Consider the following 23,893-nt stretch of genomic DNA (forward strand, 5'->3'; position numbering starts at 1 on the left):
CTTCACCCACCTGCAGCCACCGCTTCCTGCCTGTCATTTGAATAAACAGTGTTTCCTACAGAGCACTTGGCAAAGCCTCTCTGTTCAACTCTCTGGCTCTTAGGGGTGGCTTTCAAGGCGGTATTTGAATGGAGGGCTCCCCTGGCTCCCTTTCCAGACCAATGTGAAGCAGTGACTCGGAAGAAATGGTTTCTGCAAGATATAGCGGGTTGCGTGCCTGCTCCATTCCCCAGCCCTGTGACCCTGAGCAAGCCCCTGTTGTCTCTCAGCCAGCTGCTGAACTGTGGAAGGGAGCTGGTGATACCTACCCCGTCGGGCTGCTGTGAGGACTCAGATTGAGTGTGTGAAGTGCTTAGTAAATGCTAGCCGTTTCTGTCACACAGCACCCCCACCCCCTCTGCCTACTTGTCTTTCTCCACCATGTTGGAGAAAGACCACAAGTAAACCGGGGTTTCGCAACTTCAGCCCCTGTAACTCCCCACTTGGTGCGGCCTGGGCCTTGGTCTCTGACGATACCTCTACGCTTATCTAGTGCATCTAGCTCAGGACAGACCCCTTGCTTGCCTGCTTCCACACAAACACTGGCCTCGTAAAGGGAAGCTGGGATGTTGCAGGGAAGTCCTCTGCCCTGGTCCCTTTCCCCAGCCCATTTGTATCTTTTGTTCTGGACTCCTGCTCTCCCAACGTCTCATCTGAGCTTTGCAAATCTGCCAGGAAAGTGAGGCTATCCCCCTTTTCTTCATTCAAGATCTCTGGCTATTTGTTGGCAAGAGTTAGGGGAGAGGGGTTGGCCTTATGCCAGGAATTTGGTTCCATTCCCTTCAGCACACACAAGTCTAGAAGGGCCGAGCAGGAGCCACGCCACACCAGTTGGGACAATCATACTCCCTTTGCTGCCACCAGCACCTTCCCCAGGGCTGGCCACCAGAAGAGGAAAGGCCAGGCACAGTGGCACAAAGTGGGTTAAAAGGTTCAGTTTATTAGGGGTATCACTGCAGACGTACTGCCCGTCCCGGGGTGGATATCACACGGACCAGTCTCCCAGCAGATGGGAAGCCGCCTTCCTACCCCACCCTCTTCTGCCCCAGGCCTAGGATGTTACAGAGAAATAGGCTGTGCCTCACCCCTGCCATCCACCTACCTTCCCACCTACTTCTCTTGGAAGACAGATTGCCCTTCAGGAACCCCCGCAGCCCCCAGCGCCTTGGCTCCAGCAATACCCAGAGCAACCACCCACCCCCAGAGGGGGCAGATAAGAGGGAGAGAGAACAGCAGCAGGGGTTCAGCTACAGACTTGATTGAATTTATTCTTCACCTGCTCCCCCTGGCCTCAACTGAGATTGGGGTTTGATCCTGGGGGAGATTTCCTCTTGTTGACCTTCTTGATTGGTGAGGGCTTCGCCCCAGGCTTCTTGGCCTGGATCATGTTCTTCTCTCTCTTCCTGGGTGATGAAGATTCCACAATTTCCTCACTGGAGGGGGGCTCCTCACGCTTGGGGTCACTGTAACTGTCCTCGCTCTCCAGTTCTCCCCGGCTCTCTGGGCTGGACTCTGACATCCTAGTCAGCTCTCTTGGGCTTAGTGTTCGAATCAAGTCTGGGGGTGACGATTCCGATTTAACCGGGCTTTTCTTTTTCGTCAACTTGGTCTTCTTGACTTTTTTCTTTAGCTTTGTCTTCTCATCTGTCTCCTCATCCTTTTCTTTTTCCTTTTTCTTCTTGACCTTCTTGCTCACCTTGCTGCCCTGGGACTTCCCAGTGGGACTCTCAGAGCGCCAGATGGTGATGGGAGCTGCTGAGTCAGGGGCGCCTGTGACAGGACCCACGCCTGGGCCTGTGTCAGTGGGTGTGGGTGTGGGTGTGGCGGTCGGCCCCACCTGGGCTGGGATGAGGGGCTTGCTTTCCTCCTCTTCCTCCTCCTCTTCCTCCTCCTCCTCCTCCTCCTCCTCCTCTTCCTCCTCCTCCTCCTCTGCCTCGTCTTCATTTAGGTCATCTGCCCTACACTCGTGGTGGATGGGATGGTGGATCACTGCCACAGAGACAGGCCTGTAGCTTTTGCACCTCAGAGGGAGAGGAACAGGATAAGAAAGTTGTCAGGGAATGGGGGCCAGTGACTCACAGAGAAGAGCCTCCTGTTCCCTCCCAGCCACCCCGTCAGCCTGCTGGCACTCACCAGCCATACCAGAAGCGCTCTACACACTCTTCCTCTGGGATGAACTCAAAGCACGGGGTCTGAATGATGTTGTAACAGGTTGAGCCCCCATCTCTGGAGCAGGTTGGGCCACCATTTCGGGAGGTGATGCTATTTGTCTTCTCTGAGCAGTCCTTCAGCCTGACACAGAGGGGACTCAGCCTAGCTCCTCCATGGCCCCCCAGCGGCCCAGAGCAAGAAGGCTGAGGGACAGTAGGCTTGCACGGGGCCCAGCCCAGGCTTCCAAAAGACCTCCCCATTGCGCTCGGAGCACAGCCAGGTTTACAAAGCAGGGCAGGGCTGGCAGTGCCTGGTCAAAGGTTGGAGGGGGACCACAGTGACGTTTAGACCTAGTTCAGCTCAGGGAGACCCCCTAGGGCTTGCGCTGCCGCACCCCCGTGAAGTGTACCCTTACCTACAGTCACAGTCACAGCAGCTGATGGTGTGCACGTGCAAGTTGTGGTGGCCGTAGTCAGAAGGGAAGGGGCGGATGATGTGCCCGCTGCATGGCTTATGTTGCCAGCAGCATCTGTCAGTGTCCTTGAGTTCACCTGAGGAGGTAGGTCAGGGTCTAGGTCACACTGCTGGCCACAACCGCAGCCCTCTGGTCTCAGTCTAAAAGCCTCACCAACTGCCACGCCACTGGCACTCCTGCAGTCAGCAGCAGTAACTCAGCCCCGTAGGAACTCCAGACCCAGCACTCTATCCACGGCATGAACCTCCTGCCCACCCCCGGGCTTCCAGGAAAATGTCAGATGCAGGTTCTTTCCTCAGCAAGTCCCCCTTGCTGTCCTGTGACACCAGCCTCTTCTCTTCCCTCCCTTCTGCGGGGGCCGGCCCTCCACTGATGCCCGCTGCCCCTCACCCAGCTGTTCCAAATGACAACTACCCCACTCTACAGGGTGCCTGGAGGGGAAGGCCCTCCTTGCTGTGGCACATTGCTGAGCTGCTTGGAGACCGGCACACCACTGCAGTCCCAGCGATTAGAGCTGGCAGGTGCCGCACCCTCAGTTTCCATGGCTGCCCGCACGGGCCTGGGAGACCCGCGTCAGACCCTCACAGAGGCCAATCTAGCACCAAGGTCTGCTATGGGCATCCGTGGCTCAAGCCTTTCCCTTTTCCCTTCCTCTCTTCTCCAAGCCCTGTTATCTCCCACCTGCCCCCCCACTTTCTCACGTCTCTCTCTCCCCATACTCTTTCAATTCTTTCCCAGCTCTACTCACCTAGTTCTTTGAGTCACAGTTAAGCCACCCCAACCCAAGCCCTCCACCCCTGTCGGCAGAACAGATACCAACGAAATACACTGCTGAGGGGAGCAGCGGGGGTGGCAGGAGAGGTCTGCACGCCATGTGGGATCCTAGCCCGGCGGCCGGGGATCGAACCGGTGGCGCTGCAGAGGCTGTAGGCAGCTTCGCAGCCCAGCACTCAACAGCTGCGCCACCAGGGAGGCTCTCCCACTTCTTTTGTTCAGCTAAACGCAAGCCCTGGACAGAACACTGAAGTCTCCCAGCTTCCACCCCCACTGCCTCGCCACTAGTAGTGCTGGAATCACCAATCTACCAATGGCTCTGCCTAGGGGCACTGTCGTCTAAAAGATAAACCCATGAAGTGAGTCCAGGTGCCCAAGGACTCACACCAGGGCTGAGGACAAGACACCTTCCTGAAGCTCTCCCCTTCACTCTAGTTCTGCTCACCCCCACTTCCTTGGCAGTCTAGCATGGGTTGCTATGACTCCACTCCAAATAGGCTGGGTGCGGAGGGGCCGCAGAGATTAAGTGTCAGCTCTATCACCACAATGGCCCACCTCTACTGCCTGGGTTCAGTCCCCAGCCAGGGAGCTGAGCCACATGGCGCAGTCTTGCCCACTGCTCCCCTCAGCAGTGTATTTCAGTGGATCTACCTGCTCTGCTCCCCACTCTGTCTCTGGTGAATCCTCTCACCCCCTGTACCTCTAGTCTAAACCCCAGTTCTTCTATGCATAAAGAAATCTTTAAAAAAAAAATAGTCTGGGAGGACTGTGCCTTTATCTGGCCCCATGAGATGTAGAACGGGGCAAGAGGGCCTCCCCTGGTGGCGCAAGCAGTTAAGTGCAGCACTGTGAAGCTGTCTGCAGCCTCTGCAGCGCTGGTGAGAATCCCACATGGTGCGGCAGACCTCTCCTGTCTCGCCCCACTGCTCCCCTCAGCAGTGTATTTCATCAGTCTGCCTGTTGTGTTCCCCACTCTGTCTCTGGTGGATACTCTCACCCTCCTGTGCATCTGGCCTGTACCCTGGTTCTTGTATAATAAATAAATATTAAAAAAAAAAGGGGGGGCCTCCCTAGTGGCGCAGCGGTTGAGTGCTGGGTTGCGAAGCAGCCCGCAGCCTCTGCAGCGCTGGTTCAATCCCCGGCTGCTCCCCGGCCACCGGAGGAGGGTCCCACATGGCGCGCAGACCTCTCCGCCCGCTGCTCCCCTCAGCAGTGTACTTTGTCAGTCTGCCTATTCTTCTCCCCACTCTGGCTCTGGTGAATTCTCTCACCCTCCGTGCTTCTGACTGTACCCAGTGCTTGTATAAATAAATAAAAAAAATTTTTAAAAAAGTTACTGCCAGCCACTGCAGCACTTTTGAGTTCAGAGCTCCCCAGCTGGCCAGGGAGCAACCCACCTGGCACAGCAGACCTCTCCTGCCTCACCGGCTGCTCCCCTCAGCAATGTGTTTCAGTACATCTGCCTGTTCTCCCCACTCTCTGGTAAATCCTCTCATCACCTCCACCTGCCCCCCCCCAACACACACACCTCTGGCTTACACCCCAGTTCTTGTATGCATAAATAAATAAATCTTTTAAAAAAATAAAGTGCTACGCAGAAGAAAAAGGGTGATTGTGGCCACTAGGAAAGGGCCCCTCCCTGTGTAGCCTGATTAGGGGACGGGTGAGAGTGAGGGGACTCAAACACTGTCCTCCCTCCTGCCTGCCACCAGGGGTCCACTTCCCAAGGAGGGATGAGAAGATGGGAGTGGGGGTTGGGGGGAGCCCTGGGGCGGGAGATTCCCCGGAACCCACCTTCAGAGAAGATAGAGGTATCGGTGCTAGAAGCCACGCTAGCCAGCAGATGTCCTCGCTCCCAGCTGGGTAACCTGTTTATATCTGAGAGAGGACAGAGTAGCAGCAGCAGCCCCCTCCCCATGCCATTCATTCACCAAACAACTCCTGAGAAGCTCCAGGTGTCAGGCCCCAGCTGCACCTGCACCCCAAGATGCAGAGATTAAAAAACAGCACAGCTAGCCCTCCCCCTGGGGGAGGTAGGGAGGGGAGGTATGTGAACAGGTCACCACAGGGTGTGAGGCAGACATGACAGGAAGGGAAAGGGTGGGGAGGAAGGCTGTGAGAGAGCACACAAGGACACCCACTGAGATGGTGGGGGTGAGGGCGAAGTCTGGAAACAAGCTCAGCAGAAACTGACTCTGGGGTAATGAAGAGGAGTGAGCCCGACTCTAGGCAAAGAGGGCCTGTGCCAGGAACTGTCCCAGGGCTGCGGAGTCTGGTCAGAGGGTGTCCGCGAGCACAATTCCAACTGGGTCACAGCTCCATCAGCAACCAGGGTAGAGCCTGCCCTTTTCCTTTCCCACAATTAGTTTCGTCCTTTGGGCACTGGAACTGAAGTTAGGAAGGGAAGCCGGTTGCTTAGGGACTTCAGCTGCGCCTTCAGTGGCACTTGGCCCTAGTCAGTTCCTTCTGTTTTCCACAGCACAGAAAGTACTCCAAATGTATTGAATGAATGAAAATTCAAGCACTTCCTGGAAACTCCTCTCCTGCTACTGTTCCTCGCAGCAGATCATTTCAGCAGCATTTTCTGTGGCTGCTCCCACCCTCATCAACTCACCTCCAGCCTTCCAAAGTATTCCTCCTCCTGCCCAAAACACCTGAACTCCAGGTTCTAGCCCGAATTTTCACCTTCTACAGCTTTAATTTTTTTTTTTTGCATAGAAGAATTGGGGTGTAGGCCAGAGGTGCAGTGGGTGAGAGGATTCACCAGAGAGTGGGGAGCAGAACAGGCAGACTGACTGAAATACACTGCTGAGGGGAGCAGCAGGCAAGACAGGAGAGGTCTGCTGCGCCATGTGGGTAGCTCCCTGGCCGGGGACAGAACTCAGCCTGTAGAGGTGGGTGATTGCGGTGATAGCGCTGAGACTTAACCACTAGGCCACCAGGGAGGCCCCCCTCTCCCTTTAATGGCTTTTTCTCTCTACAAAAGTTTGAAAAGCCCACCCCTTTCCCTCTTCAAGTTTCTTCATTCACATTTCTAACAGACATGGGATAGCTTCACTAGGTATCAGTGAAGGAGGCCCAGCACGGAGCTCAGTTTCCCCCTCTCTCCTTCTCCAGCCACTTGCAACATAGCAGTAATCTGGGTCCCTCTATTAGAAAAGCCCAGGGAAAGACCACCGATGATTTTCCCAAGAGCCAAATCCGATAGCTTTATTTCACCTCATTTGACCCTATTGACCTATCACTCTCTTCTGCAAGTTCTGTGCCTCTGGCTCCTATGACAGACTTCTCTCATCTTTCTTCTCTGAGTAGTCCTTTAGTTCTTTCCTGACTCCTTTGCTATCTCCTCTTCCTCTGCCTTAAACTGACGATTACCAGGGTTCTGCTTTGGCTTCTTCAGAACATACTAAAGGCTATCTTGGATAATGATATCTACTTACGGGCCTCCCTGGTGGCACAAGGGGTTAAGACACAACCTGTGAAGCTGCCCACAGCCACCACAGCACAAGTTCTATCCCCAGCCAGGGAGCTACCCACATGGCACAGGAGACCTCTCCTGACTGGCCTGCTGCCCCCCCTCAGCAGTATATTTACAGCAGTGTATTTCAGTAAATACAGCAGTGTATTTCAGTCACTCTGCCTGTTCTTTCCCCACTCTGTCTCTGGTGAATCCTCTCACCTCCAATGTCTCTGGCCTGTACCCCAGTTCTTGTATGCATAAATAAAGAAATCTTTAAAAATGATATCTACTTCCATGGTTTCAACATTCACCAGTAAAATGACATACATCTGGGTCATTAATCCAGACCGCTTTCCTGAACACATAGCCAGTATCTTCTTTTGTGTCCGCAAAACATCTTAGACCAGCAAATCCCACATAAACCCCCCAGCTTGTCCCTACCCTACATCTTCCACTTCAGAGCACCCAACACCTCAGCTAGAAATCTAGGGATCATTCTTTCCCTCACTTCTGCACCAACTTGATGACCAAGTTTCTTGCCAAGCCTACCTGACCCTTCACTTGCCTGTCTTGTTTTGGATCTTCATTATCTCTGACCAAGAGAGTCCCAGCAGCCCCTTCCTGTCTTAACCCACTTGGCTCCAGTCTCACTACCTTGGTCCAATCCTCTCCAATCCTCGCTTAAGCCAGACTTAAGTTTTCCAGAAAGAATGCCAGCCACTCCTTCACATTCCTCTTCTTTAATAGCACTCCACTGCCCTTACGGTGAGATGTCACAATGTAACTGACCTCCCCCCACCCCCCCACATACCAGGAACAAGGTTCTGGTTCCTTCCTCCATTACAGGTTCTTCCTTGCACCCCTCCTTCCTCCACTCTTCTTTTCCTGCCTCTCACGCCCCACAAACACCTGCTCATCTTGGAAAGAACAATGCTGATTAAGTAGAATTGGTCACATAAATCTTCTGGTCCTTTACTATGCCAGCTTACTTCATATATTTACTCTGTAGTAACTTGAGAATAGGCCTGTATTTTATCTGCCTACCTATATATCCAGGGATGTGGAAATTGCTCAGTAAATGCTGACTGAATACATGAATAGAGCAGAATAAAGCCACTGCTGGAAACAGAGTTTATGACATTGGAGATTATGCCCAGGGTTCAAACATGGAGACTTTCTAGGAAAAGAGAGTTGGCCAAGGATGAGTATCTTCCCGATGTCAGGCACTGCTCTGAGCTTTTAAAATCTGATTATTCTACATCCTTGCCCCAGCCCATTTTATGGCTGGGGTCACAGAGATTCACAATAAGTAACTTGCCCAAAGACACAAGTTAATAGATGGCAGATGCAGGACTCAAAACCAGACTTCTGGCCTCCATAGCCTGTGTTCTTTCAGATGTGTCTACTTAGGGTTCCTGTCCCAAACTTGCCCTGCCTAGCACACCAGCTTTTCAACTCAAGCACAGCCAATTTCTCGTCTGGTTTTACATAGTCCTGACTTCACAGCCTTCCTTATCCTGCCTGGACTCAAGGTCAGGCCAGAGGGGCCTGAGTGAGGGTCAGAATTCAAACTCTAGGGGCCTCCCTGGTGGCACAAGGGGTTGAGCACAGCGGTGTGGGACTGTCTGCAGCCTCTGCAGTTCAATCCTGGGCCCTCCAGGGAGCAACCCATATGGCGCAGCAGACCTCTCCTGTCTCCCCCGCTGCTCCCCTCAGCAGTGTGTTTCAGTCAGCCTGCCTGTTCTGTTCCCCACTCTGTCTCTTGTGAATCCTCTCACCCCCTGCACCACTGGCCTGTACCCCAGTTCTTGTATGCATAAATAATTAAATCTTTAAAAAAAAAAAAAAAAGGATTCAAACTCTGCTTTGTCTGACTCCACAGTCCTTGCTCTCTCCGGAGTTACCATAAAAGAAGCCCATATGCAGGGTGCACTGACTATCTCCCCCAAGCCCCTAAGTAGCCCTAACAATCACAACTCTGCCAAGGAGACGATTTAATAACTCTCTTCAGATCTGAGGAAGAAAATCTGCTCTCTAGTTTCACAGAAGCCCCGTCCAGAGCTCCTGCCGCAGAAGTGACTGGGGTTAGATTTAGGGGAACATAATGAATGAGGATGAAAGTTTGAAAGGAAGAGGGTCTCTGGTCTCTCACTAGGTTAGGCAGTAATCAGGGCAGAGGCCTAATTTGAAACTCACAGGTGATGCTCATTTGTACAGAATCCTCCCGGTCCTGCGGGCTGAGCTGCTCAAGCCGCCCTTGAGGCACGGGGGATGGGGTCCAAGCTGAGCGAGAGCAGCTGGATGCGGAGGGAGAGGAGAGGTAGGAGCGCGGGAGGGAAGGAGGAGGGGAGGACGGGGGAAGGAGGGGAGAGGGCGCTGGGCGGGCGTCTCCAGGGAAATGCCGCCCCAGCCCCGCCCCACGTGGAGGCGGCTGTGATTGTGATGTCACACGTGGAACCGCCAGAATTCTTGCCCGCAGAGTGATGGAACCTGCCGCCCCAGCCCAGGCGACGGGGTGGGCCCTGGACCATGGGCTCGGGTCAGGCCCCGCACTTCTTGGTGAGCGCCCAGCGCTCCCCCTGCCCCCTGCCCCCCTCCCTCCCCCCGCCTCCCCGCGGCGGCACAACACAGCCTTCCGGCCCTAAATCCTGTCGTTTGCAGCTCTGGCACCAGCCAGACTGCCAGGCCCGGCCCGACCCGCAAACGATTCTCCAGGTCCCCGGACCCCTGTCCTCCATCCCTGCTCACGGCTCGAGGTGAGCCCGCCCCAGGCCCTGACTCCGCCCCCGCCGGCACCCGGCCCCGCCCCCGGCAGGCGCCCCTCGGGCTACACCCTCGGGCACCCCGCGGCCAGCCCGTGCCACGCCCCCAGCTCGAAGCCCACCCCTCCGCCGCCCCGCCCCCCTCACCAGGGTCGCTCTCATCCCAGCTGCTGGCATCATCCTCGGCCTTTTCCTTAGTCCACCTTTCGATCCTTAGAGTCGTCCTGACCCACATTGCTCAGCCCAGCTCTCGTCCCTTAGACTCTTCCTCACACAAGCCTAGCCCTGAGCCTCCACCAGTTGTAGACTGCACAGCCTCAGCCAGTTGTGGACCCCAATCTCTGCTTGGCCCCAGTTCAGTCCTTAACTCCGCCTCATGCTTGCCCGAACCCGCCACCCGCCTCCCCCGCTCTAGGCTGCGTGGTCTTATCAGCCCAAGTCTAAGCTTCGGTCGCGCTTTTCATCCGGGCCTCCCGGCTTCCTCCAGGCCACTCGAGCAACACCCCTTTTATCTCAGGCCTAAATCTTAGCTTGGCCGCTCAGGCCCAGCCCGCAGTCCCATCCCTAGCTCCTCTCCAGACCCCCCTCCCAGCTCAGTCCACCCCCAGGCCCTGGCCCCGCCCCCGTTCTTAGCCCCGCCCCAACCATTCACACTTCGGGGCGCTGTGCGCCTCGCAACCCTTCCGAACCCGGCCGCGTGGCCCTAGCCCCGCCCCCAATCTACACTCGCTCGCGGGAGAAGGGAAACCAGAAGAGGAAGTGTAAAAAAAGTCAGCCCTTCCAGGACAAAGTGACAGGATAAGATCGGATAAGCACGGAACCAGGCATGGAATGGACAGAGAGCACTTGCTCCTGGGAGCCAGGACCTGTGTTTTAATCTCGGGCCTCCATGACCTGCCAGGATGGCACCCGGCCACCTGTCCCTCTGTTCCGAGATACTTCCTATAGCACTGAGCTACAATCTATGGCTGTAGGACAGATGTCAACAGTGGCCAAGTTCTTGGTCACTCTTTTCTTTTATATAAATTAAGGTTTTGAACGTTTCCTACTTAGTGTGACTTCGTGTTTTATCTTATTTCATCCATGATATCGCATCATGTATTTTATAGATGAGGAAACTGAGGCAGAGAAGATAAATGATCTGCCTTAGTGCCCCAGGATGAACAGTAAGAATTCAAAAACAGATCCTCTTAATTCAGAACACATCTTTTTTTCTTTGTAGAGGGAAAATATTTTACTTTTTACTCAATTTAGTTCTTTAGTCATGTTTTAAAATGCAAAAAGATACTACTCAATTTTATGTTTACATTACTAATACGGTTTGATGTTAATAGCACAGATGGTAAGAGCTTGGTTCATGCCCACCCTGAGCCTTTCAATTAGCCCAAAAAGCATCCAAAACTCAGTCATTTCTCAATATATTCCCCTCACAGAAGCATATTTTAAGGGAAGGCAAAGAAAAGGTAAAAAAAGAAAAAGAAATACCCAATTTTTTGATGAAGGGACAAAAGGACTTTCAAAGTCAATGTTCAGTTGTCACCGAGTGTCCAGTGCAGCCCCCCGCGCCCCAAAAAAAACCCTGGTCCCAAGCTGCCCTACCCAGGATGGTCAGAATTCCAGTTGGAGACTCCAATTCCAAGACAATCAGGTAGCACTACCCATTCTATATCCCACATCTCCAACAAAGGACTCTAGCCTCCAAACTGCTAATAACAGATTTTAATGCATAAGGCACAGTGTGAGGCTGGAATCATTAAGTATCCTCATACCCAAAGAGCCTCCTCAATGAAGGGCACCTTGGAGGAGGGGGGCATCCAGTCTCTAGCAGGGTACCTGGGAACAAGAAATGACTAGCATGGTCCTGTGACCCCTCTGGGGTACTGCCACAAGGGGCAGCTCTTTGGTCTGAAAAAAGACTCAGTGCAAATGTCCAAGGGTTGAGCTCTGGGGGAGTCAAGGCAGCTCAGTAGCCTAGGGCTGGGGAATCTCTGGACAGTCCTCTCAGGTCTCACGGGCAACACGTGGGTTTCTTCTTGTTGGCAGTTAGATAGAGGTTGCTGTCATCACTGTTGATGCCTGAAGAAGGGTGGGAAACATGTGAAGAGGGACTGGAGGTTCCCTGTGCTCTCTGCCACCCTCATCCAGGTGGGCACTCACGGACAACATCTCCAATGCGCCGAGCCCCCGATTTCTCCAGCTCAGCCAGCACATTAGCCTCAAAGGTCAGTGCTGCCACACGGAAGAAGAATTCCCGGACATTTTCACCTGGCACAGAGAGCAGATGGGTGCTAGGGCAGTGTCAGGCCTGGGGTCACTGTGCACAGTTGGAGGTACAGCAGCGGGAGGCAAGGTAGGCCGGAATGCCACAGCAGAAGGCCTGACTCACCAGTGAGAGATGAGACTGCCCAGTACTCAGCCTTCATCTCTTGGGCCACTTTGAGCGCATCTTTCTCCATTAGTACATACTGAGCGGGAGTCTGAGGGAAAGTCAGTCAGGTTGGAAGGGGGAGGGGTTCCCCTCACCCAGTTGGAAGTCTCCCTACTGACACACTCACACTCAGGTCCTTCTTGGCACCCACAAGGAAGAGAAGCACACTGGAAGGGTCATTCTCCTTGAGCGCATCAGCTAGCCACTGCCTGTCATAGACGGTGGACAGCGAGGGATCAGCAAGCTGGGCAGGCTGCTCCTAGTGATACTCATTTGCCCGAATATCCTGTCTCTGTTCCTAGGCGTAGTCTTCTCCTCTCCTCCCGTGCCCCTGACTACCCCTTTTTTCTGAGCCCTTGTTCTCAGAGTGCCCATTACATTTCAGCATCCCCACATACTTGGTATGTTCCAGGGAGGCCACATCATTCAGGTTGAAGACAATAATGATGGCTGGCGGAAGGCAGAAAAAAAAACCGAGGTTGACTCTACTATCTCATTTCAGATACACCCACCTACCCATTCACCCGGCCTCTTACCTTGAGCTCCTCGGTAGTAGGTGGAGGCAATGCATTTGAACCTCTCCTGTCCAGCAGTATCCCAGCTGGAAGTAGTGAAACATAGGTGTGGGGGTGGGGGGAGAGCAAGGTGTGGTATAGGTGCTGGGAGAAGGAAAGGCGGGAGGGGTGGTGGAAGCACTCACAGTTGCAGACTGAAGGGGACACCCAGCACCTCAAATCGTTCCATCTCAAAGTCCACGCCAATGGTGGCCTTATAATTCTTATCAAAGGTATCTTTGCAGAACCTGAGGGTGTCACCAGATGCTCTCACCTTGAGCCCGTCCAGCTGGCTAGGTGTGTCCCACCCTGCCCAGCTCAACAACCAGCTCGGCTCCAGCACCCTCTTACCTATTAATGAGACAAGTCTTCCCCACCGACAGGTCCCCAACCACAATGACCTTGGAGATCTTAAATCTGCTAGATACAAAAATAGACAAGAGGAGTGGGCACTTTCACCCTCCAGAGTCCCAATGTGTGTGTGTGTGTGTGTGTTTAGGCTCAGAAAAGGTAGCTGCACCTAGGCTGAGGTTACCATAGACACCAGGCTTCCCAGGCAGCTTGGGAAGGAGTGTATTGTCCTTCAGTGTCAGGAAGACATGAATTTGAATTCCAGTACTCATACTTACTAGCTGTGTGACTCTGGAGAAGTTACTTAGCTTCTCAGTACCTCAGTTTGAAGAGCTTCTAAGTGTAGGCTTAGTACATATTTTACTGGGTAGTAGGAAAGTTTTATGAGAGAAATGTCCTCTATTCTGAGGCCTATTCCTCCCCCCCACATCTATTTTAACATCTCTGAAATGAGAATACATCTCAAAGAGATGGTGTTTTCCATTTAATTAAGGACTCTTGAGTGTAATCAACACACAGTATATGCTCAGTTACTAATGGCAATGGTTATCAATATTACCTTTTTTTTATCCACAAAGGGACCTATCCCTGTAGGCACGGTCTAGGGTTCACATAGCTGGTCCGTGGGAAGCAGAGCTAGTGGCCACCTCTTCATGTTAGACAACTTCTCTGTGTCAAGAATTCAACTGCCACCTTTCTAACCCACCCCGTCTCACAGTGCTCGCCACAACATTGCAGTTAAGAAAGGGGGAAACACAGGCGCATACAAAGCCACAGCTGGCAGAGGCTGAAAAGGAGCTCCAAGGAGGGTGCTTGTGCACCCTTGTTTTGATTAGAGGGGTTTCCTGGGATTCCCTTTCTTTGTTATTGCCTCTAACTCACCCCACGGTGCCTGTCCGGTGCTCCAGGCAAGCGCAGGTGACCCGGGGGTGGAAGTCTTTGTGCACGTGCAAAGCGGCCTCCTTCCTCAGGCACTAAGAGGGAGGCAAGAGACTGGGACTCACCCATTCCCGGACCTACTCGCGGACCTAGTCGCGCAGCCAAGCAGCCTGGGGCTGGGGTGCACCGGGGAAGGGGACCACCCAAAGCGGCAGGCCTAGCTGGGAGGCAGGGCTGGGCCCTGCTGCAGATTAAAGCCGCCTCCTTCCCGCCCACAGCCCACCGCTGCCAGAAACCCGACGTGGCCTTGGCGCCTACCTGGGGCAGCTCCGCCAGGACGCGGTCCCTCCGCACCGGCGCCAGAATGTTCATCTTGCCTGCGGCCTTGCGGAGCGCCCTGAGAAGGCGCGGAGGCCTGATCCGTCCCAACGACCCGAGCCCGTGGAGACCCAACAATCACCCGCGACCGAGATGTTCCGACTATAACTCGGGGCCACGGGGAACCTGAGGGAGCCCGCGGCCTCGAAGATCCTACGACCACCGCGGGCCACGGGGATGAGACTATCACCCGGGGCCGGGGCGAACCCACAATCACCCGGGCCCGGGGCGCCCCGAAGACTACTCGAGGTCGAGGAGATCCCTCCCGCGCCAGATGGGGGCGAGGGATCCCGTCCCGGGGGGCTCGGGTCCGCGCAGACCCTACAATAACGCGCGGCCGGATAGTTCCTACAATAACTCGGGGCCGCGGAGACCCGACGACAGCTCGAGGTTGAGGCGGCCCGACCATAACAGAGCGGCCCAGGGGCGCGGAGCGGCCCGGCCACACGGGGTCAGTGTGGGCAGCGACGGCGCCGCAAGGCCAGCGGACTGCTGGAGAGGGCGAGGGGCCCAGTCAGCTGCAGGGCCTCTCGTCCCTCTGGGCTCTACTTCGGCAAGCGCTGTAACTTGATCCCCGGAAATTCCAGAAGAAGGGCCGCCCCCCGCCCCTCTCCAGGCAGCTCCGGCCTCGCTGCTCGCCCCGGCCTCCCCTCCTCTCCTCCCCTCTGTGCGGCTCCTGCTGGGGCTCCCCAGACGCCTCACTCGGCATCTGCACCGCCCCCACCCAGGCTGGAATCTTCCCAGACCCGCATTCCCCAGGTCGCTCTCCTCCACACCTCTGTCGGGGCTGCACCGCCGCAGAGACCCTTACCACGCCGAATTGGTGATGGGGAATCGGTGATTGCTGCGCAGCATCTGGCTGCGCCAGGAACCGGTCGGGAGGGGAAAGGGGGAGAGAAGGGGCCCAAGAAGAGGCGGCGCTATCCTCCTCAACTCCAGGCCCAGATCGTGACTCATAGATTCTGCCCCCGCTCGCCCTCTGGCCTGGGAGGTGGGGGGGGATGAGGAAGGTGGTGGTGGGAGAAATGTAGAGGGGATGCCAGGCTCGGGACGGTGCCCACCGAAGGGAGAGACGCCGGACGTCTGTTCTTTTCTTCCAAGACTGCAGTATAGACGAGGGGAGGGGGGGCGAGGGTTAGGGGCTGAAAATCAAGATGCCTCCTTCAAAGGAGCATAAAGGAGGGGGTAATGGATCGGGAACTCCACCCTTTGGGGAGGATACTGTCGCGAGATGGGGGGACTCCCCTCGGGTAGGGACGCGCTCCTCTCTTTTTCTCCCAAGGACTTTTCCTTTTTGCAGTTCTCTGAGAAATAGATGAGGGGGTCGTGTTACAGGGCAACCCCGATATTGCGTTCCCCCTAATAGTAGCATGTAACAAATCCCACCGTCAAAGGGGAAATCGGGTTTCAAGAGGAGAGGGATGACAGGGCGAGGTGGAGGGCGAGTAGAGAGACCCTCAGAGAACAAACCTGAGATATTTAATAAATTTTGCGTGTCAGGAACTGAGTTTGAGAACGCAAAGGTGACTGGGGCAAAGATGACTTAAAGAGAGGAGGCCGTAATTATTCACAACCAGTGAATCCTGGAGAAACCTGCGTGCTGCGTGTTTGGAATACTGGGAGATTCCGCAAGCGCCTTACCGGGAACACGCATGAAACCTGCCACAGGTAAAGGGCAGATGTGGCCATCCCCTACCTCTCCTGACACTATGCCCCGCCCCTCTACACGACTTTTTCTGCCACCAAATCACTCTGTTACGGATAAGCCACGTCTCCTCTCTGGACCTCAATTATCACTTCTGTGGTCTGAGGAGGTGAGCCCGGACACATTGCTCAGACGTTCTAGAGCTTTGTTTGCTTCACTCTCCCTGAGTCGGTCTGGTTGATTAATTCCAATACGTAGCGTTACTGTTTCCCTGAACTGCGATCCTGTTGCCTGAGACTGGAAGTCGCTCAGACAGAGAGCGCTTGGGACCAGCCCAGAGCTGCAGGCAGCCGCACCACCCGCCCGCTACCGCGAATAAACACGTGTCGCCACGAAAACTACAAGCCCCGACATCCGTGCGCGTCCTAGGAGGAGGGGTGGCGCATGCGCGCGAGGTGAGCGCGTCTAACTACTATTCCCGGCGGCCGCCACGTTACAGATGGTCCAATCAACTTTCAGCAGAAAACATCGCGAGACTTAGGTGGGCCTTGACGCTATAAGCCCGTGAGACCGGGCTTCGGAAACCCTTTTCACGAAGATGGCGCCGAAAGCTAAGAAGGAAGGTGTGTGCCGAGCCAGGGGAGCACGGCTGACTGGCCTGAGGTCCCCGCCGCGTTAACGAGCTGGGGGGACGGTTGCTGGCCTAAGCCCTGGGGTGTTTGCTCCGCGGAGCTGCTTTTCGCGCCTCGGTCACGATGCGGCGCGCGTGGGCCTAACCGCATGGGCTGGGTTGCAGGGAAGGGGGTTGGGGAGCCCGGACCGGCAGGCGCGGGCATAGTCAGGTAATTGGCCCTGGGAATTTAACATTTAAGTACAGAGCGAAAGGTTACAGACATGTCTTCAGACCTCTAAAGGCTCTGTGCCTAGAACTTTATCTTCTTTAACTTTAAAATGTAAGGCAGCAGTGTCTATCTCTGCCTTAGCGTGCATATGATGGAAAAATTTTAATAGCCTGAGACTTGTGATGTCTCCAAAGGAACCGCTGATGCACGTGTAGCACAGTGCGCCCACTGCTGGTCTTCAGGCAGGAAATGATGCATTTCTGTATTCTGTACTCTAAATTTCTTTATTTCTCTAAGCCCCTGCCCCTCCCAAAGCCGAGGCCAAGGCAAAAGCTTTGAAGGCCAAGAAAGCAGTGCTGAAAGGCGTCCACAGCCATAAGAAAAAGAAGATCCGCACTTCACCCACTTTTCGGAGGCCCAAGACATTGCGACTCCGAAGGCAACCCAAATATCCGCGGAAGAGTGCTCCCAGGAGAAACAAGTTAGTACTGCCCCATACCCTTGAAAAGGTTCGCTAATTGTAGTGTGAGGTTAATTTTCTGTTAAGAGTATTGGCAGGAATTATTTAGGCCAGACCAGTCACTGTCAAGGTTAATGGGTTAATTTTTACTTTATGTGTGGTCAGTTTTGTAGTTAACTTTCTTTGGGGGTATAACATGGGCTTAGATATTCTTTGTCTTGCATTGTCAAACTTAGTTGATTCCTCATTGCACCGTTGCTATAGGGAAGTTGAAGATAAGGCATGAATCTAGATTGATCAGGAGATTTGTTGCACCAGTGTGTGGAAATTTCATTCTCAAATTTTTATACTCAAGGAATAATTAGAGGGAAATTGATAAAATGTTGGATTCTTGAGTATTTAGGTATCACACTACTGGTAATACTGACTTTAGGGACCACTGATTAAAGCTGGTGTAAGTCAGCAATGGGTTTCTGCTAATCCTACCGCTAACCAAGAAAAAGGCCAGGATTGTGAGTTTTGTCTATGAAGGAAAGCACTTGACAGACTTTGTGCCCCCATTTGCTCCAAGAATATAGTGTGATTGAGAACTGGCCTCTAGCTTCAAAATCAGAAAAATTTTGAACAGAACCATGCTTTGAATATTAGGAAGAAAGCTATATTGTAGGTATGTTAAAGCCATTGGTAAGTTAGCCTGAGCTGTAGATAACATGAGTTAAACAGGGCATCAAGCCAGTTTGAGCAACCCAAGGGGACAGAAATAGTTCACCCAACCCCATAGTAAAATGACAATCTTTGTAACCTTAGCCTAGGTTTCAGGTTTTCATTGTCTAGCTTTGTGCTCTTGGGGTGAAGTCAAGCTTCTTCCAGAAATAGGCTCTTCCAAAAGGTTGAGGTAAAATAAAAATAGAGGGGGCTGGAACTCAAGGATGATTGAATCATTTAAGGGATAAATGCTGTTTGTGTGAATGTGCCCAAGTGTAAGGGTTCAGCCCCCAGACTGAGAGACTTCAGGTCCTTAGTTTCAGGGTGCAGATGATGACACTGTTAAGCGACCAAAGTCTGACACTAAAATGATTTGCTACCTAATTGTCTGATGCACCTGGACCTTAAGCTCCAAAAGAGGGCTTATCCTTTGTTCTGCTGGGTCAAGACCAGGAGACCCCAATTTGCCTCTCCCCTAGGCTTGACCACTATGCCATCATCAAGTTCCCTCTTACCACTGAGTCAGCCATGAAGAAAATAGAAGACAACAACACACTTGTGTTCATTGTGGATGTCAAGGCCAACAAGCACCAGATCAAACAGGCTGTGAAGAAGCTCTATGACATTGATGTGGCAAAGGTCAATACCCTGATCAGGTGAGTGGGGCCTTGGGAGGTAGGAAACCTGACTGGCGTAAAATTCCTTAGTGCCACTTTTGGTAACAGAAGTGGGTGTTGCAGTGTACAAGGCTTGAGAGATGAGCAGCCCCTGCTGGAACTACAGTTTTTTGTATTAAGTATGGAATTTTGAGGGAACATGGGTTGTCCTGCCTATGGGACTTGATTTACATGGGGTGGTGCTTATGCTCTTGATTGCTGCCTTTAGATTGAGGCAGGCCCCGAAATAAAATAAAAATTATCTCAGACTATCCGGATTTACGTCTCTGTGGTATTTCCTATAAGAGAATTGACTTTGTGGGTAAATGGCTTCCATACTCCCTTCTGTGCACAAATGATCGAAAAATCACTATTTGGAAAAGAATGACATGAACAAAGGAACCACTGATGTGCAGTAAGATGGGAGAAAGGACATGGGGGCAATGAGGACAGCAGTGACTAAGGCTTCCTTCTCCTCCCTAGACCTGATGGAGAAAAGAAGGCCTATGTTCGACTGGCTCCTGACTATGATGCTTTGGATGTTGCCAACAAAGTAAGCTTCCTCTGCTAGGAATTTCTTAACCCTTAGCCCCTGGGTGTAAATGATGTGTGTGTTAGTGACCAAAGCCTGACTTGCTGATTAGTCTTAACTCACTGATTGCACCCTAGTCATTAGGCTCAATCTACCATGTACCTAGTTTCTGCTTTTTAACCATTATTTCAGCTTAATAGTCCCATTTCAGCTCCCAGTAACCAAGCCCCCTTTTGTTTTTCAGATTGGGATCATCTAAACTGACTCCAGCTGGCTAATTCTAAATACAATTTTTCACCATATATATGCTTCTTGTCTTTATGTCAATTTCTGCTTGAGCTGGTGGGAGTTGATACTGTGAGGCTTTACACACTTAAATAACAGGGCTTGGGCAGAACTTTTGGTCTACTTACCCGGTTGGAATACACATCCCTATCACCTCACCATACTTGTTATAATCCTCAGGGGGTGGAGCTTGGGTAGTAGAGATAATTGTGGCCCAGGCTAGAGTTTTAGTTGTCCTATGAGAAGCAGAACATGCCTTCAACATACCAATACCAGTTTTCATTAGCATCCATTACAGGGCAGTGTGGGTTGGCTGGCTTTCCAGAAGCACCTCTTCTCCCCACACCCATCTACCATGTCCAACCGGTCCGTCTGCTTCCCGTACCTCTTGCCCAAGAAAGGACAAGGACTTCAGAGGAATGCTTTCATTAGTGTTTTCAATTGTGGGTGCAGACTTGAAAGATGGAGAGGATGCCCCAGGCTTGGGCCAAGTCTCCTTCCATTGTTTGCTGTCCTTGCTGAGTCCTATTCCAGGCTCTGTGCCTCTCACTCCGTTAAGAATTTGTCTTTGTGTTGCCGGCGGCCAGAGCGCCCGGGGCAGAAGTCCGAGCGGAGGAGACGGGAAAAGTAGATGAGGATCATGACATCCAGCATTAACAGAATACTCAGCAGGAAGGTGCCCAGGGTCCTCTGGCCAGCATAACGCAGGAAGAAATGGGTGAGGTAGGCCTGAGGGGCCAGGCGGAAAAGAAAGTACATGACCAAGTTGACATACTTGTTGATGTGGTAGAGGAGGAGATCCTGGGCATTGTTGATCTTCATCATCATGCGAATGGTGAGGAAGATGTTGCTCACCTCCACCAGTAATGTGAGGACTCCCCCACCAACAAAGCGGCTATAAAATATGCCTGAAAAGAATGCACCCATGGCCTTGAAAGCAAGGGAGAGAAAAAAGGTTAGGGAAACCAAGGCTTTTCTAAAAGTTAGTGGGAGTGTCAAGGCTACCAGATAGAGGGCCAGAAAATCCTCCCTTGTTTGCTTCCTGATAAGAGTATGTGTATTTCAACACCTTTAAATTTTAATCCCTGACCACTCTATTTGAAGCATACTGAGTGAGGCCATGGATTAGTGTGGCCTCAGTCAACTAAGGGCACAGAGGGTGCCAGCTCCCAGCACCCTAGTATGTATGAGAGGTAGGACTGGACGTGACTAGGGTTAAGAAAGGAGTCCTCCCCCTATAAGTTTGAGGGAGACAGTCAGGGTTGCTGGCCCCAAGCCTACACCACATCCCAGCCCCACACCACATCCCCTGACGCTCACCATGACGTGATGGACCAGGTACTCCCAAGAAGCACGAGCCTGATGGCTAACCACGATGTCTACCGTGTCGTGGATGAAATACCCTAGTGGAGGAGGGAGAAGGGGGAGAAGTCACGAGGTGGGCTATACAGTAAGAACCAACAATGTTTTTCTGGGCAAGACCTACCAGCGGAAAAGCAAACGAGCAAGTAGCCAGAAAGCGACCACGCCGTCTCAATCTCCACCAGCATCTCGGGGGTCTGCCACAGGCTGGAAGGGAGGGAAGAAGTCGCGATCTCGTGTCAGCTTCCGCGAGGACCCTCAACTCCCTCACCACCCTGGTCAGCCCCAGAGGAGTCTGGGCTCGCGCTATTGGCTCGCTGGGGACTGAGGAGGGGCTTGGCGGAAACCCAGGTGTCTCCCGTTTCCCCGATGAGCTCCCCCTCTCCAGGGGCCGCTGCCGCTCCGGGCTGAACAGCGTTCCAAACAGGGAATCAGGTGAGACAGCTTGGCCTCAGTCGGCCCGCGAGTAATGGGCAAAGCAAGTAATGAGGGATCCCCTGGTCATCTTCGCAACCCCCAGTCCTTCACTCACCACAGCAGCGCCCAGATCCCTGACACAATGGAATGGGCGAAGGAGACGAGCAAGTTGTGCCAGCGCCAGGTGCGCAGGGGGTCGGCGCGCACGTGCGCGGGCAGGGGCAGGCGACTGAGCGCGCGCCGGAGCGCCCGGAAGGTCAGCGTGGCGCCCAGGAGCAGCGGCAGGGCGGGGTGCAACAGTGGGGGCATGCTGGCCCTCCCGGCCGTCTGTTTGTCCGCCCTCTAGGCGGCCTCTTCGGGCTGTTCAGGGAACGGGGCTCCCTCTCGGACCACTCCGCCCCGGACGCCTCTCCCGCCGACGCCAGCCTCACACAGTTTTCGCGGAGCCCTCTAGGCCCCTTCGCTCCTCCCGTCCCCTCCCCGCCGGCTTCTGCCCCCGCCCCTAGCCGCCCGCGCCCCGGCCCCGCCCCGGCCGCCAGCCCCCGCCTCTCCGGCGCCTCTGCCGCTCCGAGGGCGCGGGCTCCATGTCCCGCGGGCCTCCCCGCCCCGCCTGGTTCCCGCCGACTTCGGGAGAAAAGGCCGTCCTGGGGGCGCCGCCGCCGAGACCCCCTCGCTGGCGCCTCCCGACTGCCGACGGAGTGCCGCCTCGCGCGCTTGGTCTCTTTACCCCGCGTCCCCACATTCTCCGCGGCCCACGGCTCCCCCGCCTGGGCGGGTACTCCGAGATCGCACTCTCCGCCCTCAACTCCTTTCTGGTCAGAGCTGGGCGGGACCAGTCACACACCCACGTCCTTTCAGCCAGGCCGGCTGGGGGTGTCGGAGCCCGCCGCGGACCCTGCTCTCCGCCTGGGCGCTGTCCACCGAGCGCCGGCGTCGGGCCAGGCGAGGACACCAGGACCTGTTTACCTGCCCGTGCCGTGCCCCGCGCGGGGTCCGCGCCCGGAAACTGCTGACTAACCTCTCCCCACCCCGCCTCCCTGCCCGCTCCAGGGTTCCTGGGGCCAAGCGGTTGTCACAGTCCTCCCTCAGACAGTCCCCGCTCTCTTCTCCCGGCTCCCTGGAGACTGGGGCGGGGAGACGGCCGATTTGCCCGAGCGGCTGGGGTGACCCTCGCGCCTCAGGCGGCAGCCCGGAGCAGTTCAAGCTCGCGGCCACTAGGTGTCAGCCTGTCCTCACCGTGGCGCGGCATCCCCTCCCGCCCCCGGAGCAGAGGGTTACTTTTCGCGGAGAGTTAGGTAGCCCGGCGCCTGGACGAGGAGAGGCGATGAGAGCGGGAGAGGAGCTTGCGAGGACTGGGGAAGGGTGGGGAGTGAGCGGGTGTGCGAGTGGCGAGGAGCGGTGGCGTGCCTAGGCAAATGGTCCAGCGAGTGGGAGAAAAGGCCAGAAGCCTGAGGCGCCAGCGACCCAGGGACCAAGTCGTGTGGATGTTTGCTCTGCCTCCTCTGATGGCACCAAGGTTACATATTAACCCCTGTGGGGCTCCCGGGTCAACGAAGGCCCGGTTGGTTTCTAGGCGAGAGCACGAATGTCCCGGGTGAGCGGCTCTCCACACCCACCCTCCCGCCCCTGCTCCCCTTAGCTCACAGGGCAGCTTTGAACGCCAGCCAACTCGGGCCTGAGCCAGAGACCAGGCTGAGCCCGGGCCCTCGAGGGGTCCGTCCAGGGGTCATTCCAAGAGGGCAGGTTCGGGTACTTTTCCAAGGATCTGGCTGGGAGTAGAAGATTAACACCCTTTCCTTACCTTCTCACCCGCTCAGAAATAGGGACACGAACCCTGTTAATCACCACTCTTCCCCCCACTTTTCTTTCTCCCCCCCCCCACCCTTTTATGGAATTCCATAGAGCAGGAGGCTCTAGGGACACAACTGGAATTCAAACTCCCTCTGGGGGCCTCCCCAATGGCGCAAGGGGTTAAGACGCAGCACTATGAAGCTATCTGCAGCCACTCCAGGAAGAGTTCAAGCCCCAGCCGGGAGCTACCCACATGGCACAGCAGACCTCTCCTGACTCGCCCGCTGCTCCCCTCAGCAGTGTATTTCAGTAGATCAGCCTGTTCTGTTCCCCGCTGTCTCTGGTGAATCTTCTCACCCGCCACCCCCTCTCTGGCCTGCACCCCAGCTTTTAAATGCATAAATAAATAAATCTTTAAAGAAAAAAAACCTCACTTCTGGTCGAGACACAGACGATCCTACAAACCAGCTCGCTACCTCTGGGCAGAAGCCTTGAATTCATATCTGACAAACGGCTGTCTGTCCTCCTAGCCCTGGCACTTTCAGATAATGGCCTACTTCCCGCTCATCTTCCCCCAAGGAGGTTCTCCATAGTTGAACATTGGAGGCAGATTAGCCTGCGGTAGTGTCGTGTGTGCAAGACACACGTGGGGAGTTGAGTGTTGACGAACGCAGTGCTCACTGTCTGACAGTCTGGAGATCGGGTCACGTCCTCCTCACGTGAATCAACGTGCGCAGATCGGGGTTTCCCCGGCCCCTCCCTAGGCAAACACGAAACTAACCTTGCTCCTGCCCCACAGATAAAGTGCTCAGACCCTGAGTTCAGTTTTGGTAGTGCTGATCACTGCTCTCTCCTTTCTAAATCGCGTCACCAGTATGCCAAAGGGCGGGGGCAGAGAGAAATGGGTTTCCCTTCCCGCCCTCGCTGGGCTTGCGCGCCCCACACCC

At 54.4% G+C, this 23,893-nt stretch overlaps 4 protein-coding genes across 8 annotated transcripts; 1 reads left to right on the top strand and 3 right to left on the bottom strand.

The window, feature by feature from the left end:
- Positions 1 to 1,330: 1,330 nt before the first annotated feature.
- PROCA1 (protein interacting with cyclin A1) lies at positions 1,331 to 9,896 on the bottom strand (the record flags this gene model as incomplete). The annotated part of the gene is made up of 5 exons (XM_084236406.1): positions 1,331 to 2,060; positions 2,173 to 2,331; positions 2,606 to 2,741; positions 5,234 to 5,317; positions 9,809 to 9,896. 5 exons carry the CDS (start codon positions 9,894 to 9,896, stop codon positions 1,331 to 1,333), a joined length of 1,197 nt encoding a protein of 398 aa, XP_084092532.1.
- A 1,773-nt stretch (positions 9,897 to 11,669) lies between these two features.
- On the bottom strand, positions 11,670 to 15,208 carry RAB34 (RAB34, member RAS oncogene family; the record flags this gene model as incomplete). Of its 4 annotated transcripts, none has more annotated exons than XM_084236816.1 (11): positions 11,670 to 11,737; positions 11,819 to 11,926; positions 12,048 to 12,138; positions 12,241 to 12,298; positions 12,488 to 12,539; positions 12,626 to 12,690; positions 12,790 to 12,891; positions 12,995 to 13,060; positions 13,877 to 13,968; positions 14,192 to 14,270; positions 15,063 to 15,208. In XM_084236816.1, 11 exons carry the CDS (start codon positions 15,206 to 15,208, stop codon positions 11,670 to 11,672), a joined length of 927 nt encoding a protein of 308 aa, XP_084092942.1. The 4 variants fall into 4 exon arrangements, with proteins under 4 accessions (XP_084092942.1, XP_084092941.1, XP_084092940.1 ...); XM_084236815.1 differs by having other exon boundaries at positions 12,217 to 12,298; XM_084236814.1 differs by having other exon boundaries at positions 12,217 to 12,298; positions 12,995 to 13,063.
- Positions 15,209 to 16,494: 1,286 nt separating this feature from the next.
- Positions 16,495 to 19,387, top strand: RPL23A (ribosomal protein L23a; the record flags this gene model as incomplete). Of its 2 annotated transcripts, XM_084236987.1 has the most annotated exons (5): positions 16,495 to 16,519; positions 17,036 to 17,219; positions 18,383 to 18,559; positions 19,043 to 19,112; positions 19,336 to 19,387. In XM_084236987.1, the coding sequence occupies 5 exons, from the start codon at positions 16,495 to 16,497 to the stop codon at positions 19,348 to 19,350; spliced, it is 471 nt and encodes a 156-aa protein (XP_084093113.1). The 2 variants fall into 2 exon arrangements, with proteins under 2 accessions (XP_084093113.1, XP_084093112.1); XM_084236986.1 differs by lacking the exon at positions 19,336 to 19,387 and having other exon boundaries at positions 19,043 to 19,130.
- Positions 19,388 to 19,922: 535 nt separating this feature from the next.
- TLCD1 (TLC domain containing 1) lies at positions 19,923 to 21,464 on the bottom strand (the record flags this gene model as incomplete). Its single annotated transcript, XM_084237185.1, has 4 exons — positions 19,923 to 20,306; positions 20,697 to 20,779; positions 20,863 to 20,945; positions 21,271 to 21,464. The coding sequence occupies 4 exons, from the start codon at positions 21,462 to 21,464 to the stop codon at positions 19,923 to 19,925; spliced, it is 744 nt and encodes a 247-aa protein (XP_084093311.1).
- Positions 21,465 to 23,893: the final 2,429 nt, after the last annotated feature.

This window comes from Talpa europaea (genome assembly GCF_964194135.1).
Source record: "Talpa europaea genome assembly, chromosome: 7".
Classification (NCBI taxonomy): Eukaryota; Metazoa; Chordata; class Mammalia; order Eulipotyphla; family Talpidae; genus Talpa; species Talpa europaea.